Genomic DNA, 19,331 nt, shown 5'->3' with positions numbered 1-19,331 from the left:
CTCCTGCTGTAGAGAATTCTGCCATGACGGCTCCAGTACACCTCTTTCACTGAGTTTTCTACAGTCTTTGCTGCACTGTAGTAATGTTGCAACGATCACATTGTGATATTTGTCTTAACTGCTTCTAGAGCTTTCCTAGGTCTGCATGTGTTCCAGTCCTGCCTCAAATCCACAGGAGAAACTTCCTCCTCCCCTCACTCTCACACCCATACTAATTTTTCTTAGCAGTTAAACAAGGTGTGGCACAAGTGGACTCAAGGACACTGATCCTGTGGTTTTATTTTTTTTCAGAGAAATGGATCTTCCTTTGTTCTTGTGTCTCCTTCCTCACTTTAAAAGCACAAACCCAGCTTGACTACTGCTTCATGGAGCGCTGCATGTGTAAGGCAGCTTGCCTTTCTGCTTCCCCAAATGTTCAGAAAGCATGACTGAAAATAGAAATAAATCATGCTTTCCATAGGTGTACTTTGGAGGAGAGGAAGAGAAACTCCCCTCTCTTAAGCTTTGCATTTTGATTTGGGAGCAAGTTATAGGAAAATATAGAAGAGGCCCACAAAATAAATATTCCTTTGTCATCTCTGCAGTTACGTATCCTATGCCAGTGGCTTTCCTTACTGGGAGGAAGGGTGTGGTGTAGATCTTCTCAATTAATAGTCCATACTCCTAGTGCTTGGTAAGAGGAAAAGGTACTAGTCATTGTTCTTATATCTTCTCAACTGGTTGGTAGAAATGTTGCATACATCAGGTTATAAAGCACTTGAAGCCATTTTGGGGGCCCAGCTGCTGGGTATTATGTAAAACCCTTGATGGAGGCTTCTGAGAAAATGTCTTTGCTTAACACCACTACCATTTGTGGCTGCAAGCCTGGCTTTGGGAAGCCTAAGCAGAATGCAAACTGTGGAGTGCCAGTCTGAAACAAAACCTCAGTCCTGTGAAATACACTAACTGGAAGACATCTTTCTGGTATTGCTGTCAGAGACACTCTAACGTGACCTGGCTTGTTTGGTGGCTTGCTTTCAAACTGGTTTGTTTTCCTGTGTCTGAGGCACTTGGGCATTGCCAAATCTGTATGAAACTGTCCCAGGCAACTGGATACCAAAACAAAGGGTAAAGCAATGTTTTGTGTAAAATCACTTGAGGACCAAAATCCTGTTATTATATGGCACAAGACATCAGTAACTCTTCAGGAGGATGTGCTTATTTGTAATTAGAGGCTGAAGACTGAACTTGACTAACCAGGTAGGTTGTAGTGGTAAAAGTGCTGATACTCTTAGCGGGGCCTAGTCATGAAGCTCAGCCAACTGCAGTGACCTCTGGTGCCATTGGGTTTGGGTAGGAGAGAAAGTTTCTAGTTTGGCTGTTGTCTGTTGCAGCAGGAAGAATGGGACCCTTTGTCTCTGCTCTGGTCTCTCCCATGTCCAACGTGAGATCCACTCCTTGCTGCTGCTCTCAGACTGAGCTGTGTTCTGCTGTTCTTGGGTGAGCTTGTCAGCTCTGCAGCTCCTGGTGAGCTCTGCTCACAAAGGAAACATTCTCTTCCTCTATCAGATCTACTTAAGTAGGCCCTAATGTATTGTTTTAACCTTTTGTAATTTTTAAGGGACTAGGTTAGCACACTCCTGCTCCTAACCCTGAAGTGCGAGGTGTGTGTTTTGGCTTGTAGTGTCTAGGCAGCAGGCTGGGTCAAGACCTCTAAAATCATCCCTTCAGCACTGCAGATCTTGTAGCTATTGCTCATCCATGACATCTTCCTTCCTGTTTCCCGAACTAGTGCCAAGTTACTCTTACCCAGTCTTTGCTTTTCTTTGCAATAGCAAAAGAAATACGTAAGGCTTAAGAAAGTTCTTTGGTTCCCTCTGTATCTGTCTCTTATGCTAACCTGGAACACATGCAAAAATGGCCTTCCCAAAGCCTTCCTCTTGTAAGTTTTCACTGATACTTCTCACCCCAGTGAGGCTCTTCAGCTTTCACTCTGTCCTTGATCTGAAAATGCTTCTGAAAAACAGGAAACCCCTCCCAAGAAATCAATATGCCCCATCTTAAAATGTGCATTTTTCACTAAGTCTCTGAGGTTTTTATGTTCCTTAAGACCTAGCAGCAGCATGCTGTAGGGTTTGCCTGTGATCTTTGCAGTGGTACTTGTGGTGGGCTTCATTGTAACTTTGGTTTCTGATCAGTTTATCCAGTGAATGGTCAGCAATAGGAAGCGTTGAGCTTCGGGTAAGTAAATATCCTACAGAAGGTAAGTGTTATAAGCATTAGGCCAACCTGTTCTAACTCGGGCTGAGATGCATCGATACATCCCTACCTATATATTTGAATTTCGTTAATATTCATCTGGTTAGGCTGTCCCCTCCCACACCTTTCATTAGTAGGCTTTGGTATTTCAGATTTCATTAGAAGCAATAGCTATAATAACATTTTTATTTGTTCAAGCAGCTGCTTGTTGTTCATAATTTTTTTAAATTGATATTAGACCTTGTCTGCTAACATGTAGCTATAGGCAGACAGCTGTCTCCTGTTTGAGTATGCAAGGCTTTATACTTTCATGCATGCTGGGGGAAGACAGCTTCAAAACAGAGCAATAAATCTGCTCATCTTGGGGATGAGAGGGAGTGGCAGGAGAAAACAGTTGTGTACAACTCACCTACCAGCTTCAGAACTGAGTTTTCACAAGTCTGCCTTGTCAGAAGAAGCACCTGTTGCAACTTTTCCACATTATCCTTAGTGCCTTCTGGTGTAACAACAGATTATCTAATGTGCTTAAAATGAGCTGGATTCATTTTTTTTTATCCTGAATAAAAAAGAGGATCTGGGGAAAGCCATACGTAGAAAGCAAAAAAGCACAGATGGAGTATATCGTAGGAGGCAGCTGCCATTTGATTAACCAGTAATTTAATGAGTTGCATATGATGATTCATTTAAAAAATTGTTTACCGTGTTCCTGAGCATAGCATTGGAAAACTGAAGACACTGATTGCCCTGTATCCATTTAGTGTGTCGTATTGTTTGAGCTTCCAACAACTGAATTTTCAAAACTGTATCCAACGCTTTTCACTGGTGAGATACCTTAAGAAATCCATTTGAGGATGGCTATTTTTGGTGGTGAGAAGATTGTAGGGAAATTATTCATTCTGCCATTCTTTAAAAAAGGTAAAGCTTCACCTTAGGGAAAGGGACTGCAATTGGAGTTCTGCTTGTTTCCCTTGTGCCACTGTTCCCTATCTTGTGTCTGAGGAGTAAATGTTGTCAGCGTGTACTTTTTCCAAGACTGAAATTATGAAACATCTCTCTCCATGTTGAGCAGTTGCATAAGGTTTTCTTCTAGATGTCAGGTGAATGTTTTCTGAACTTGGGAAATAATGATCTCTGATACCCAGGCGTGACCACACTGGCTCCCAACAGGCACTCTATGCTGCTACATTCGAACATGTCTGGGGGAAGGGAGGTGATTGCAGGCAGCAGGAACATCAGTACTGTTTCTCATACCATCACTGAAATAGAATGTTTTATTTTGCAGCACTCTTTAATACATGAAAGCTAAACAATTTTGTTTAAATTAGTCTGCTCTACTGTCATCAGTATGAAATTCAACTGTGTTGCAAATTAAAGTGGAATGGGCAAAAGGTGAGACTGAATGTGACCTCCCCCTCTACCAGGTATGTGTGTGCAGTATCAAACAGCTGTGTACTGTGCACAGTTCTCCCAGCACACCTTGGTACTCTGGGAGGGTAAGTTTGGCAAGAGGTCCTCTGACATTACAGAGAATCTACTTTTCTGCTCTTTAAGTGGTAACAGCAGGCATTTGTTCATGGGTGCTGGTCTGGGAATATGTGCAGGAGAGTGTAGAGATTTTTCTAGGACAATGATGAGATGGTGTTGTTTGCACACCAGGTTAAATGGAATCCCTCTGAGACAATGCCTTCTGTGGCTGCCAGCTTTTGGACACCTACAGCTGAATGGTGCTCCCACGGCATCGTGTTGCTTTTTCACCTTTCTTTGGTCTCTGGTGGCAGTGTGTAGCTTGTTGCTGCTTCCAGAACTTAAGTGTTACCAACAGCATGATGTTGAAAAGGCTGGTAAAGTTGTCTAATGTTAAAACTTACTCCTCTACTACCTTCCTTTACTCCCAATTTACAATTTCCTTTGCTCCTATCTCATCTTCCCACCATCACTGTATACAACCTGTCCTACTGTGACCAGCACTGAAGTGTTCTGTTAGCCACTTTAACCACCCATCATCGTGAGATACTCCAGGTACTCAGACATCAATATCTCCAGGAAGAACAAGTGCATGTTTTACACTCAAGTTAGGAGATTTAGAAGTTATTTTTTTAATCAACAAAAGTGCTTTTAAAGCTTAATGTTTACCAACTAAAACTGAAAACTTCCTAAATCAATGTAAATCTTATTTTGGGTATCTACAAAGATATCTTAGTAATGTAATTCTGCATGAAAACAGTGCCGTTAGTTCTGTGTTTTAACATAATCTTCTAATCCTATATGTCTCTTAAAAAGCCAAAGATATTTAAACTTTTAGTTGTACAAAACAGCCCTAGTTTCAAGCTGCCATTCAGTTTTACCTCAGTTGAATAGCTGCTACATGCATGTATGACTTAACGTTTATTACCCATGTTTAAACACAGAATTTATGATATTGAAAACAAGTTTCTCTTCTGAGAAATCATGGGGAAGTAGAGAACATTACATTGTCAGCTTATGAATGTAACCCCCCCTATCACAGAGAAAGGAACCCAGAGCTCAAACTAAGTCAAAGTTTTTAATCTTCAAGGAAAACCCACAACTGTACATCCTGTCTGTACTAAAATACATTTTGATCCAAAAATCAAAGCCCAGTGGACTACTTATTTATTCTTGCTGCTCCTCTGTAACAGTGAACAGTTCCAGTGGTTCATTTTAAAGATGAGTAACAGCCTGTGTAGAAGTGATTGTTAATTTTTCAAGAGAAAATTAAGACTTTACAGAGGATTTTTTTCTTCTACTATATAGCAACATGAATAAAAGCATTAGAAGTTGGCCTGCCTACCTTAAAGTATAAAAATAAGGTGAGTAAATGGAAAATGATGGGGTTTTTTTCTTATATGTTACTAACAAGGCTCACTTCAGATCCAGTACCTTGCTTTAATCATGAAGACATCCATCTTTTCAGTCAACTTTATTGATAAAATAAGTTTACTGTGCAGTACACAACTCTGGCCATAAATCCTTCTCAAGCTATCTGCATTACAAAAATAACAGGTATGCAATGAAAAACAGTCACTCCACACACTGAAGGTTCTTTGAAATCCTAAAGTGATGAGGTCAGGGTAATGACAGGGGAGACATATCAAACCCAAAGACTAGGGGTAGATAAATTAAGTCACATTTTCTTAATTTACAAAAATAAACACTAATCAAGCATTATTTCATAATAGAGCAACCTTAAAGAACTGCCCCAGACTAACAACCCTTCTCTGCTATACAACTCTGGAAATTGTATTTGGAAGACAAACCAGAAAGTAAGCCATGAAACTGCATTCAGCATTAAATGGATATAACTGCCAATACCAGTCAATGGCTGAAAAGACACTTTGAAAAAGAGTAACTTAATCAACTGAACCCAAAAGTTCTTGTAATTTTGCAACAACAAAACACTCCATTAAAAAAAGATGTTGCTTCTACTAAGTCACCAGCTTACAAGCTACAGTAGAAATACAAAATCTATAGAAGCATTGGCAAGGTGTTACAGATAATAATAGCAGACAAGTATATTTTGCGCTTGAGCTAAAATGTTCCCAAAAAATTTCCCCCCCAATATTTAGCAAGTTTGGAAGTGCTTAAGACTTTTTTTCCCATGCACATGAATGTCCTCAATATATCCTTAAGCCTGGAAGCATCTAAGATGCTCTGGAAAGAGAAGCAGCTGTTTATAAAAAATGCCGTGAAAGTTTGGAGAGCTTGATTTACCTGTCTTTTCAACTGCATTTCCTAGCATATGTACTAGTTAATTCAAACCTGGCATTTATTGTCTCTGCTAAACACTCCTTTCCCACCCCTTCACTATTTTTTTCTCTTAAAAGCATTATGGGAAGGGGGGCAGCAACTGATAGCAACAGAACAAAAAATATTAGGCTCCCTGGCCACGGAGAGTTCACCCTTAGACCTGTGGGGTATTTACCCTGAGCCCAGGGAAGCTGTACTACATCAAAGCAAGTTGTATTTAAAACTGACACACTTAAAAGTGCTTGGTGCTTAATTCTTTTTGCATTGTTGTAACTGAAAATCAAATTTGATTAAGTAATAGTTGATTTCAGACTAGGAGTTCAATTCACTTTGCTAGGTGAGTTATTAAACAGCTAAAATATTTAACAGTGGGTGGCATTTGTAGATCTACAGTTTTCTGTGGTTGAAAGCTTTGACTCTGCTTCTTGAGTATGGTTTCCATGTAAAGAATGCAGTAACATGCTGGCCAAAAAGTGATGATATACATCAATTGTAAGAATGTCCTTGCTGCCTTGACTAAGAAGTGATAGTCTAATAAACAAAAGCCAAATACGAATTATTTTGGCACCTCTTTACTACAAGCCTGTCATATGTAGCACTTCTATTGTATCTGCATATGATACAAGCTGTACTTTGATCTAGGAAAACCAACTCCTTTTCACTTCTGCAAGTATTTCTGGATTAAAAGTGAGCAGTCTATCTGTCCGTATAGCATATTGAAACTTTTCCTAGTACAAATGTAACATATATGTGAAACTTACCTAAAAACCTTGTTGATGACTAGTACTTTTTGACTGCAGGCATGCAGGCTGCCATCTTTGCCACAGAGCTTTTCCCTCCTTCCCCTAACTACCTTTTTGCTGCTGCTGTTTGGGTGCTTTCAAATTGCCATTTCCCAGTTAGGAAGTTTTTTCAGCAGGCCATTGGGGAAGAAATAGATGGGACTAATGTGGCTTCTTACCTACAGAGAACTGAACCTGGTTTTCTCTCATAGAAGTGAAAGCTAAGGCAGAATTATACTATACTACCTGTGTTCCAGAAAGCACTAAAGTGGGATCAGCTCTTCTCATGTTTTGAAAATACAATTAAGTGTACATATTTTAAAGAATCTTGTTCAATTTTTTTAAAAAATTGAACTGTAAAAGCATTGCTTATGTCTAAACAATTGGCCTTGTATTTGAACAGGATGCCCTGTGGCTAAATAACAGAAATCCTTAAGTTTTATGCTGCCTATGTACCCTTTCTATTAAACAGGTTTGTTGCAAAATGAGAATTTATTAAAAACTTACTAAAAGGAAAAAAATGTAATGTGGACCATGCACAAAGCATATTCATAAGTTATAACTTTTTAGCCAGAGATCAGACTTTAAATCTTACCTTTATTATATAATAGGTGTACTGAAACTTTGTATGAGCAATAATTTATATAAATCATGTGAAATCTTGTCTTTTATCTGCAAAATTACTTTATAAAAGTAATTCCTAATTCAGCAAGTGCATTAATCCATTTCCTACTGAAGTTAGATCTATGGCAATTAATCTGTCACTAAGGTTTTTGTAGAATACCAATTTTTATTTATTTTACACAATATAAAAGCCACTAAACTGGAGTTTAAGATGCATTAGCTTGCTGGTGCCCTATTCAGTAACAAGTGCTTGACAAGTGACCCCTGATAATCCATTTGTAAAGTGTGCAATTGAAGCTTGTTGACTTCCATAGTCTTTAGCTTTTCCTCAGGCTCAAATCACTGCTTGTTACTAATCCTGACAGAGATGTGCTCTCTGATGCATCTTCTTTCTTGAGGTTCAGAAATGATTCTCTAGTTATTTGAAGAATTTCTCTCAAGCCTTTGTTTTCTTGCTATAACCAGAGAAAGAAAAAGGTATTTAATAGAACTCCAGAAAGAAGTCAACACAACCACACTAATAACTCTCCTCCCCTCTACTCCAAACATATGTATAAGGTTTAGAATACTGATTTGTGGTCAGGTAGTGCTATGTTACCTTCTAAAACTAAGAATATTAGGTTTCTGACCCTCTTGCTCTCTTGAATGGGCATTAAGCATCAAAAAAAAAATCAAACACAAAGATGGGCAAGAAAAGGGTAATTAAGTTAAAATGTTGCATTTCAAAAATATTTCCCATTCTTTCCACAAACCCTGCCCCACAATGAACTGCTTTGCTAGCACTTAAAAGAGCAATAGTGTTGATCCTCCAATGCTAAGCAACTGAGAAATCCCCTGAAGGCACAAGATTATTACTGAAATAAAATAAAAATTTAAAAGCCAAAGGTGTGGGTAGTATTTGCATCCTAGTGTCTTACTGTTGTGGTTTGAACTCAGCTGGTAGCCAATTACCATGTGGGCAGTTGCTTACTTCCCCCCTCCCCCCCCCCTCCCCTGGTGAAATAGGGGAGGGACATAAAAAAAAGAAAATTTATAGATTGGATAAAAAAAATTAGTAATAGTAGCAAAACAACAGTAAAAATAGCAAATCCAAATGGGTAATAGACAATGCAGTTGCTCACCAACTGGTGACTGGTACGTAGCCCACCCATAGCAGTGATCCCAACTGCGCGGAAGATCCCACCATGCTGACCAGAAAAGGAAATGAGAGAGCACGTGTCTCCTTTATACACTGAGCATGATGTCACATGATATGGAATACTCCAATGACTGATCCAGGCCCTCCAGCTGTGCTCCCTCTCAGCCCAAGGAAAGTTAACTCTATCCTGGCCAAAACCAGGACACTTACTAGGATGAATTTGTATTGTTAGCTTTTTGCTACACTCACATAGACTTCAAAAAAAGAGAAAACTTAAGCCAGTGTATAAGTACAAATCATTGATTTCTGGTGATGAAGTATCACCCGTGCAAGACTTGAGTAAGCTACAGTAGGGAAGAGTACTTACAGTCCTCCAACAAGAGAAGTGTAACAAAATAGCAGTATGATTGATACAGTAACTCATAAGAGACACAATAACCCAATATAAATAACTGTGATAACATTTACTCCCTTGTTATTTGTGCCATTGCTGTTTTGACTTCATAGTTACCTCAAGCTGAATGATACGTTCCTGCTCTTTACAGCCATGCTTTTCATCAATTTCAATGGCTTTTCTCATTACTGCTGCCATTTCTGTAATTTGGTCCACATGCACTTGCAGCTCCTAAGACAAAAATTAAACAGTGACAGCTTTAGTAATGTATTTTCTGCATTATTAAAAATAAGCAAAGCATTAAATGTGCTGGTTAAAAATGTGAACACAAACCTAAATTTCAGAAAACAAGCTCTCTATAACTTTGCAGCAGCCACTGTTGTCCTGTTCATTTAAATAAACCTGGTTTGCCACACAGCAATCCCTTATATTAGAATTTTAAATTAAAAAAACATGCTTAAATGACTGTCTTCCATAGCTTCCATGTCTTCCAAATGGCTACAAGTTAGTCACATGCTTGCTCTGACAAGACCTTCCTGCGTTGTAGGAATTGATGTATATCATTTTGGATACACAGAAAGACTAAACTCATCTAAGATATGCAACGTTCTTCTCATTTGTTTGAAACCTGATCCTAAATCTGGTATAGCCAGTACCAGCCCAGGGGTAGGCATTCATCTCTTAAAAAGACCAGGTGAAGTGGTCATCCTTGCTATGTCATATATTAGGGAACTCAGATCTGTCATTTGCTCTTTTTTTAGATACTTGTGCTTGAATATGCTTCCAATTCCAGCTTATCTGAGATGTGGAATTCAGAGGTCCTTATCCTTGTTGAACTGCAAGAAAAACTTTTGTGTCCTGACTGATCTTTGTGTCTGTTCATTAATGCTAGGAGGGTACTTCCCTATTATAAATAACTACCACATCTCACTGAAAGACTCAAAGAGTCTAAAAAAAGAGCAGTAGTTTGGTTTGCTCTTGTGCCATTCCACGAGGAGTGGGATGATAGGAGCCATTAACAGAGGCATAACAGCCTTTGCAAGGAAGCTAGATTTTTAGATAATCTTCACTCTTACTGGAACCCCGTTGGTTCAGGTGACAGTTTATTTTCTTGCTGGTCAACCTAGCAGCAGGAAATGCTTAAAGGGTCACTACTTCTTTTCCCCTGCAGATCTAGATGAAGAGCCTATGCCTTTGGCATTCGATGCTGTTCAACTAGGCCAAATATTTTAATGGTATTTTCAGAAGATTTTATTTTTTGCTGTCTTTTCCTCAACTTTTCTTTCATTCCAATTCTACTATCATGCCAGCCTATCCATATCTGACCTGACCTTCGGACAAGATTCACAACAATTACTAACTAGTATCAGGAAAAGCAGAGCAGTAGGACTGAAATGAAGAACAGTATAGACTAAAGTTACATCCCACCTTTAAATTATGAATTTCACTGGAGGTCCGTCATCTAGTAGATGATCAGCTTGCCTTTAAACTACCAGAAATGATTAAACTACCATAAAGAACTGCCTCATTTGGAATCATAAGCTTTTTTTGACCCAAACAAACATACTTTACTAACATGAACATCAGCCCTTTCCATCCTTCCCTCTCTGCCATTCCAATTGCCAAAACTATAGCTTAGCTGTTTGCTCATTAAATACTCACTCACAGTGGTGGGTGGGTGGGGTTGTAGAACTTGCTGTAAATTTTTTCTTCTCAGTTTCCAATGAAGGTGATTACATGAAACATTTTTGCAATGAAAAACTAAGTTTAGCTTGAAAAGAAGCTGTGATCAGTGGTAAAAGAATGAGTTGGCAAGGATGTACCCTTGAGAGGGCTGGAAAGGAGTTAGTGGTTTTTAGATACACCGCTGTCCTCTCTACTTCCTATTCTGCCATCTTATGTGGTCTCTTGATCAATATGATTTAGTGCCTGTTCCAATGTCACTAACATTAGATCAGATGCTAACACAAAACTGTAAGGTTCTATTCTGGAAGGCCAATGTGTAAAAAGTAAATGCTGTAATACCAAAGAATGCAATGCAAGTGTTTCTTTATGAAGATAGCCTCAAACATCTGTGACCACTCTTTGTACCTTTCTTCTTTTTGCTTGCCATACATTGATTTTTTTTCTCTGAAGAGTTAAAAAAAAAAAAAGCCACATGTGTTTTTAGGCCTTGTTTTAGCTGAGTAAATTCTAACAGCACACTTAGATCAGGGTCATTACTACCAAGACACACTTTTCTCTTGTATACAACACTGCTAAAAGAAATCAGTCTACTATTTAAAGGAGGTGCTTGTTGATCTGCAGAAATCAATGATTTTGTAATAATCTTTTGTAAATAGGCATTAAAGTTAATAGCTGGTGCTTGAGAAAACAGTAATTACCAGAAACAGCGAGATTAATTCCTTAGGTATGATGGATTTTTTAGTTAACAAGAGAAGTATTTAAAAACTGCTTCAAGATTGTACAGTCTTACTGAATGTGAAGGCAAGGCTGATCAGAAGAATAAGTAATGAAATTCCAGAAATCCTAAGTGTCAGGTTAAGGGTGATAAACCCTTTTCATCAGGCATTCTTGTGGGATCATATTTAACCAAAATGTTGAAGCCTAAATCTCCTGTTCTTTTTTTTTTTTTTTTTTTAACCCCAAGCTTTTAATCCATAGAAGTGAAATGAAATTTCAAAGTCCATTTCAGGACAGACATATTTTTACCATCTTGTCTTGGTACTCCTGAAGTGGTAAGATGTTATACTATAGGCTAAAGTAACTTCTTTTGAAAAAGATATATACCTGTCATTTTTTAGGAGTTTGTTAAAGATATCGTTCTAATCCAGTACATTTTTTCACACCAATCTAAGTAGTCCCACTGATTTCAATGGCACTAATTACATACACATGACTTTGTAAGAAGATAAGAAAGCATCAAATTCTTAAACTTTGTTTTCCCAGTATGCAGACCCTAACTCTGCTTTGCAGACTTAGTTTGTTGAGGTCAAAGATTATTAAACACTTAGAACTAATGTTTGTCTACACAGTTACGCTGTTCTCTGATTACGTTTCATTTAAAATGTAATCTAATATTTTGTTAGAAAGCTCCTGTTTAGATCTGTTAGTGACCTAGAACAATGAATTTTCCTGAAAATACATTAAAAAAGCCTAAACTATATATTAATGTTATAAAAGCATATATTAATCTTATATGAAGCTGCTGAATACTCATATATACCTCACTCATGATAGTTTACAAAAATGTTGCTTAATGGCACTTGTTTTTCTAGTTTTCAAAAGCCATAAAATGAAGCACACTGAATACCACCCTTCAAACATCTCAGGCTGCCCTGGATTCTACTTAGCAATCCTGATCAGTACTGAAAGAACCAAGGGTTGAAGCAGGAAAGAGAAGTGCATGTTCAGTTATTCGATATTCAAAAGGCTTTTAAAATATTTTTTTAAAATTTACAATATTTAGGGGAAAAAATTTGAATATTGAATTTAAAAAGCTTACTTCTACTCTCTCCAGTAAGCACAGGTTTGCTAATTATTTGTTGGAGTCACAAGCACAAGTTAAAGACAGTCTAAATGTCTGATTATTACTGAGATCTGAGGGCATCTGGAAGTATAATAGGGCAGTTGCGAAGACCACAGTATAAAGACCGATGGGAAACAAAAGTAAATTAAGTAGATACAGTAATGAAATGCTACTTGTTAAAAGCTTAAATAAATGAGAAGCTAGTAAGGTTGTCTTACTCGACTGATCAAGTTTCCTGTTCATGTTTCATGGACTGAATTATAAAAATTAGAACTTGTTAGTACAACGATGTAAAAAGCTGAGACAAAGTAAGCTTTGAACTGATCCACTACAAACTAACTTAACTGTTAACTAGAGAAACAAAGGTAAAAAACCAATGAAGTTGTTACCTTGGAATGTTGCTCTTTTAACTTCATTATTATACTTGGATCATCCTTTTTTCTTGCCATAAGCAACCTAAACATCTGTTCTCTGTACTTGCTCATTATGAGTTCCAAAGCAGATTGATGCTCTTCAAGAGATGTGCGTAGTTCTACCAATATAATTTTAAATTCAGTTAAAGTTTAACAGAGAAGAACTGAAACAAAATGCAAAAGTACTTCAGCATGAGAAAACTAAAATAAACGCTTAATTGAGTGTCCCCTCTCCTTGCACCATAAAATCTACGTAGGCTCTTCAAATGTCTTCAGTAGTAACTGCCCTGGGAAGATTCTTGTTCAATCAGAAACAGAAGGTCTTTTGTTAATATGACTTCATATTCAGTCCCTTTAGCTGACATAAGTCATCTTCAGTGTAGCTGAAGAGCTTTAGCCACTATAGGCAACACTGTACAAAAGCTAGAAAGAAGTTTACAGATTTGTTTTAATCTGAAGCTTGGTAAAGTAAGAGTTAAAAACCACTTGTGTTCAAAATATATTAAGTCAAAAGACAAATAACTCCCGAGATAAGACAAGATTCCTATGAATCGAGATCACCGACTCCTTTGCTGATTGTGACTGTTAGAATACCTTAGGTATTCCAGGAGGAACAGTATATTCCTAGTGTACAGAATTCCAGAAGGAATTATACTACTGCACTTACACTACACCTTATCCTGACTGCTGCTAAATCAGTTATTTTTATCAGTGGGAAAACACATTTCCAAATAGGTATCTATATTGCAAAATTAAGGTCTATTTATGTCCTCACCTGTGATGAACATTAGATAAGGACTGAAAAAGTAATTTTCCACAACCCTTTATGTTAATCATAGTCCCAGTGGTTGGACATTAGGACTCTTTATTAAATCATATTATGATCAGTTAAACTGACAAATTGAGACTAGAAGAAAAAATTTCTTCAAGAATTTTTTGAGAATAGATCAATGGTAAAAGTCTGACTGATTCCAGTGGTGCAGGCTGGAACTTGAAAAGCATAGAATATTCACATTTTACCTTTATTCTCCTGTTGCAATTCCCTAATCTGTCTGTTTTCTTGTTGGATACCCATCACTAATGTAGACCGAGGGCGATGTCTTGCTACTTCATTGAGCTCTTGAATTTCTTCTTGGTACTAATTATTAAAAAAACCCACAACATATTTGAGTAACTGAAGGCAAGCATTACTCAGCAAGTCACAACGGACCAGTGCTACTGTCAAAAGTCTGTAACCAGCAAGATAATACTTGGTTTTAAATGATAGTATCAAACAAGCAAACACACTTCTGAAGGTGTTGCTAACATACTGCCCTTTACAAACACAAAAGTATCACCTTTGTTTTTAAACAAGTTTCATGCCTCTGATGTGTGTAGTGGGCATTATTTAACCTTCAATGAATGCAGGCCAAATTCACCATCAAGTAATTTAAAACTGATATGCATATGGTAAAGGAAAACCTTGAGGTATTAACCTCTAGGTATTTACTGTGACTTCCCAATACCTTAAACCACAAGGTGCAAGTCACATAGACTGACTGAATGGATCCTGACTCTCCACAAATGAGTAAATTTGAGTAAATTTCTTGATTTGAAGCTATGAAGCCTCTGCATGACTAGTTTTACAGGGATGAAGCACATGCAGGATTTTATTATTTTACAGGCCCATTAACATGTCCTGTGTTCTATTAAAATGACAGGATGAACTCCCATATGGAAAGTCAGTACACACCTTTATGTTTTCCCAGAAATTCTCTAGTGAAAGTCACATTCAATCTAACAAAATGCCTTGAATAGCTTAACATCAGACTCACAAAAAAGTCTAGGAAGCTACTTTGAAACAAAAGGAGACAGTGAAAAGATGAAGTATTCTGAACAGAAGAAAGCATGACAGGGCCTCTGTATGATTAAATGTGCATGTTGAACTTAATAAAACAAGTAGCATTTAATGGAAGAGCAAAACACAAGACACCACAGAATGGTTTGTAAAATACCAACCCCATTTCTACCAGTGTTCTTCAAATAAATGCTAGTTTTTTATATTTAAGTTAGAATAACAGAAAACAACTTCACAGGATCAAACTAAATATATAAACAACCTATTTTTAGATCAGTCACACCTATAATAAAAATACTTAGCGTGGTATTAAAGGATTATCCAAATAACATACTGATTCTACATTGTTACAGTAGCACACAAATTATTTTAAATTACGTGTTTCCAAGTTGTTCTGTTAATGGAGTAAACAAAGTTGGAAAACAAACCTGTTTCATTGCTTCAACCCGCTTGTTAAGAGCTGTAGTCTGTTCAATAAGAGCTTCTGCTGCATTGTCATGTTCCCTTAGCCGTTCCACCAGTGCTTTCGCATCTGCTAAGGCTTTTTCAATTGTGCAACTCATTTCTAAAGATTAGAAATGTATTATTTTCACAACACCACCTGTTTGCTATACAGAGAACAGCTATGGGATATATACACACAATTTACTTTTTTAGTCTAAAGCAGCTGAATACAACCTTTCTCTCAGAAACATCCAGACATTTTGTTGTCTTTTAGGACTAGGAAAAAATGATATATCTTAAAAATATGCTAAAGTCTGCCTTTCCTTTTCCTCCTTTTTAATTGCTGCTGAGACCATCTATCAGAGCAAGGAAATGAAAGTAAACTTAGTATATTGATACTATCCTCACAAGACAAAGTGCAAAAGGAGGACTATTGAACATATGGAAACTGAGCAGTGCATGTCCTCCTGTAAGTAGTGGAGAAAAAAATATTACATTAACTATTTCATTTTTCAATGCTACTTTTTTTTTTTTTTAAATGTGCCCTCCTACCAGTCAGATATACTTCAAGATATTTGAGAAGCATAAATCCAGCACAAAAGAGAATGCCAAAGGACTACAGTGGGGTGAAGATTTTGATGAATTAAATCAGCAGAGAAGGAACAGCTCAAACTGACAGAGTAGAGAAGATTACTCAAGGAAAATTCAGAAAACTAAAGGCTTGTGTTTTCTTCATGTCTATAAATGAACACAAACATTAGTGCACAGAATGAAGCTGTAAAATTTGCAGCAGGATAGAGGAAGACAGCAACTTAGCTAAGAAAAAGAACTGACTGCATAGTTAAAATACCAGCCTTCTCACTGGAGTAGTTGTTAGCAGAAATTACCTATTGCTAAAATTACTAAACTTGCACAATGCTTGTATGTACCAGCATTTTCAAAATACAGGCCTTAACACTGAATTTTTTCATGTTCATGCTTGATAGATTAAGTTTCAAGACTGAGATTTTTCAGCCTAAGTTTTTCTTTTAAGAAACCTTGCACTTTTTCCACTGAAAAGGAAATTTACTTGAACTCCTTAAACTCCTTCAGTAATCAGACAGCAATGACAGAGGTTTATTGTAGTTATGGCCCTTATTGATATAAGGTTTAATATTTGTTTCAGAAAACATTCTAAGGTACTGAATCAACTAAATCCATTTCTTAGCCAGGCCATTTGGAAAGATTTTTGTAAGCATAAAAGGTCAGTGAGCCTTTCCTGAGCTACAGGAAAAAAAATTTCTCCAAGTTGATTTTCTAACTTTCTTAGGCACCTTTACAAATCATAGCCTAGGATCTTTAAGCCAAGATTAAAGAAATCCTCACATTTTCCTCAACTGACCTTTTCCCACTGTCCCAGGTAAGTAGTAGACATATTCCAAACACCAGAAATTCCACCATTCCCCTCAAAAGTTTTACAAACAGGAATACCCTGCCCTCATGCAGGTGGAGGAAAACTAAGCAAGACAGCAGCAGAGTTTGGAATGTTCTCTCTCAAGAGTTCTTGTGCACCCAGAACGTCCTGCGAAGTCTAACCCCTCAAAAGCATTTTAATTTGGTAACTTCATTAGCTGCTCCCTCTGCTCTTAGGAGCACATGTAATACAAAAGCATTTTGTTTACTTTCCCTGTGAAGAAGGGTGTTTCAGGGACACCACCATCACAGAAAGGTTGAGACTTGTTTACTGATAAAGGAGCTTCAGAAAGTGAGCTTCGTGTATGCACAGAGCACAACTGTTTTAACCTGTGTTTTCTGTGATTCATGTGTTACCAAAAGCATCAGCATTTTGGCACGTACAAGTTTCCTGTAGACATTCATAATGCTAATTCCTTCCTGTTTATCAGCTAGAATTTTCATTTTAACTTCCATATGATGTATATATGTATTTGAGGTATCAAGTCAAGTTCTTCATCACGCCAGCGTGTTATCATGGGTAGTTAATTTATTCACTCTGCTTTAAGCAGTTTGAGCTCTTTTTCATATTATGTATATTATATAATATTATATAATCATACTGCATTGTTTTTAAGGATCTGCTTTCTTGCTCCTCATTTCTCCTTCCAATTCTGATCTCAGATTCTTATTGGACCACAAAAATATCACAGATAAAAGATGACCTTTAACTTAATTTCTGTAACGATTCAATCGGACCCATATTTAAGGAGAATTTGAAGAGCAGTCTTTAACTCAATTCATGGGTCATGAATTCTCTAGCCAGTATAAACAAAGCCTCTCAGGCCTCTCCAAGAGCTGGGAACACATTTGGCAGTCAGACTACAATACAGTTAACACCTCATAATTTGTATACATCAACATAAATTTTTAAACATGGTACATATTCACCCTCCCATGCACTTTCTCATTTTGACCCAACCCAACCACACAAGATAAAAAGAAACTCATTTGTAGCAAAGCCACCGGTGCTCTTTTTTCACAGCATATGAGCTGGGGAAGACAGGTGTGTGCCTTGCATGGAGTGCAGCTGCACAAATCTGCAGTGACTATCCACCCTGCCAGCACAGCAGCTTCAGCGGGCCAGAGGCAACCTCCTGTTTTCAGGCAGGATTTGTACCTCAAAAAGGACAATCATTATTTCCATCATGGTAATTTAAGTCTTGACTAGGATTCCTTTGGGCAAGACACTGGCCCTAACCCTTGGAATTTAAAATTCTCTCTAGTTGGTCGTCTGGCTGCCTATGAAAAACAATACATTTGTCTTGTCTTATTCTAAAATAGATCTAAATCTGTGAGTTAATCTGGACATTTAGGGGAAGAAAACCTAACCAATTAATCAAATATATTTGATTCAAAGCAATTCTTATTATATATATATATTTTTTTTTATGAGCATGAGGACTATAGTAGCCAAATTTCATGATTCCTGAACTCTACCCTACAAGAGATGCCCAGATGCAAATGCATTTGCTAGTCTGCGATTTTGCCAACAGGGTCAACAGGTACGAAGAGCAACAACTCAAACATAGCAAGACTGCTACTATATATTCATTTCCTGTCACTTCCTGCTATTTACTAATTGTTTTCATTATGAAATTTGGCTGCTCTTAAAAAAACCCACCACCACCAAAGAATAAAGATTTTTGCACAACTATAGCCCTCCTCTAGTTTTCTGTCTTTCTTTTATATCCTTACCGAAAACTCCCTTTTCCCATGGCTTAATGCCCGGGTTCTTCCCTCTCCACAGTTACCCGTTTTGCAACGCTGAACCTCGCTGCAGTTTCTAAGAGTTTTAGGCTGGGTACAACAGGCCACGGGCACTGCCTGCCTAAAAAGAGAGTCCCACAGGCAGACCAGGCGCCGGGACCACTTCCAGCAGCACAGGACAAACAACGAGCCTCCCGCAGCGAGCAGGTCCGGCCCATAAACGGTGCCACCGCTGCAGCCGAACAGACCTGCGGCTTCCCCTACTGCCTACTCGCTGCCTCCAGCCTCTCCCCGCCGCAAGAACGGATGCTGAGGCACGCCAGTCAGGACTGTCGCGACACCGGTACCTGCCGTGACACAGGGGTGTGAGAGGGGGGAGCTGTTTCTCCCCCTCCTCTTGCTCCCTCTCACCCCTCGTGACGTCACGGCCCAGGGGCTCCCCGCGCGCCCCAACGCCAGCCTGTTCGGCTCCCAACCGCCCGGCGGCAGCGGCACCTCCACTGCATCCCCTTCCCATCCCCCACAGGCCCTCTCCCCGCTTCACGCCACTCACTTATGACCAGCGGCTTCGACAGCGCCCGGCGCCGGGGGTAAAGCCCCGACAGGCCCGCCCCACTGCCAAATGGCGGCGAGCCGCAGGGGGAAGCGAAGGAGGGGCGTCCCCGCCAATGGGCGGGGCGGCGTGAGGCGAAGGTGGCCGCACTACCCACTAGCAGCACCGGGCGAGCACACACCCGCCCGCCGCTCTCGCGAGAGAACGCCATGCTACCGTCCCCGGCTCTCTCTCGAGACACCTCCCCAGCTCCCGACCCTCCTCCTCGCTTCCCTATTGGCTATCTCCGACATCAAAGCCCGCCCCCTAGCGGGACAGGCGGTAGAGGGGGCGGGCTCTCTGGCGTCTCGTGAGGTTGCCGGCCTCGCGGGCCCCCCCCGTCCTCATCTTTCGTGCCGTGGGGGAAGAGGGGC

The 19,331-nt window shown here is 38.9% G+C and overlaps 1 protein-coding gene across 1 annotated transcript; it reads right to left on the bottom strand.

Moving 5' to 3' along the window:
* Window positions 1-5,161: 5,161 nt before the first annotated feature.
* On the bottom strand, window positions 5,162-19,145 carry FGFR1OP2 (FGFR1 oncogene partner 2). The gene is made up of 6 exons (XM_074826459.1): window positions 18,919-19,145; window positions 15,149-15,285; window positions 13,904-14,021; window positions 12,860-13,002; window positions 9,059-9,172; window positions 5,162-7,864 (listed from the first exon to the last, which is right to left on the bottom strand). The coding sequence occupies exons 1-6, from the start codon at window positions 19,127-19,129 to the stop codon at window positions 7,727-7,729; spliced, it is 861 nt and encodes a 286-aa protein (XP_074682560.1). The 5' UTR covers window positions 19,130-19,145; the 3' UTR covers window positions 5,162-7,726.
* Window positions 19,146-19,331: the final 186 nt, after the last annotated feature.

This window comes from Strix aluco, chromosome 5 (assembly GCF_031877795.1).
Source record: "Strix aluco isolate bStrAlu1 chromosome 5, bStrAlu1.hap1, whole genome shotgun sequence".
Taxonomy (NCBI): Eukaryota; Metazoa; Chordata; class Aves; order Strigiformes; family Strigidae; genus Strix; species Strix aluco.
This window is presented reverse-complemented; position numbering and strand designations above follow the sequence as displayed.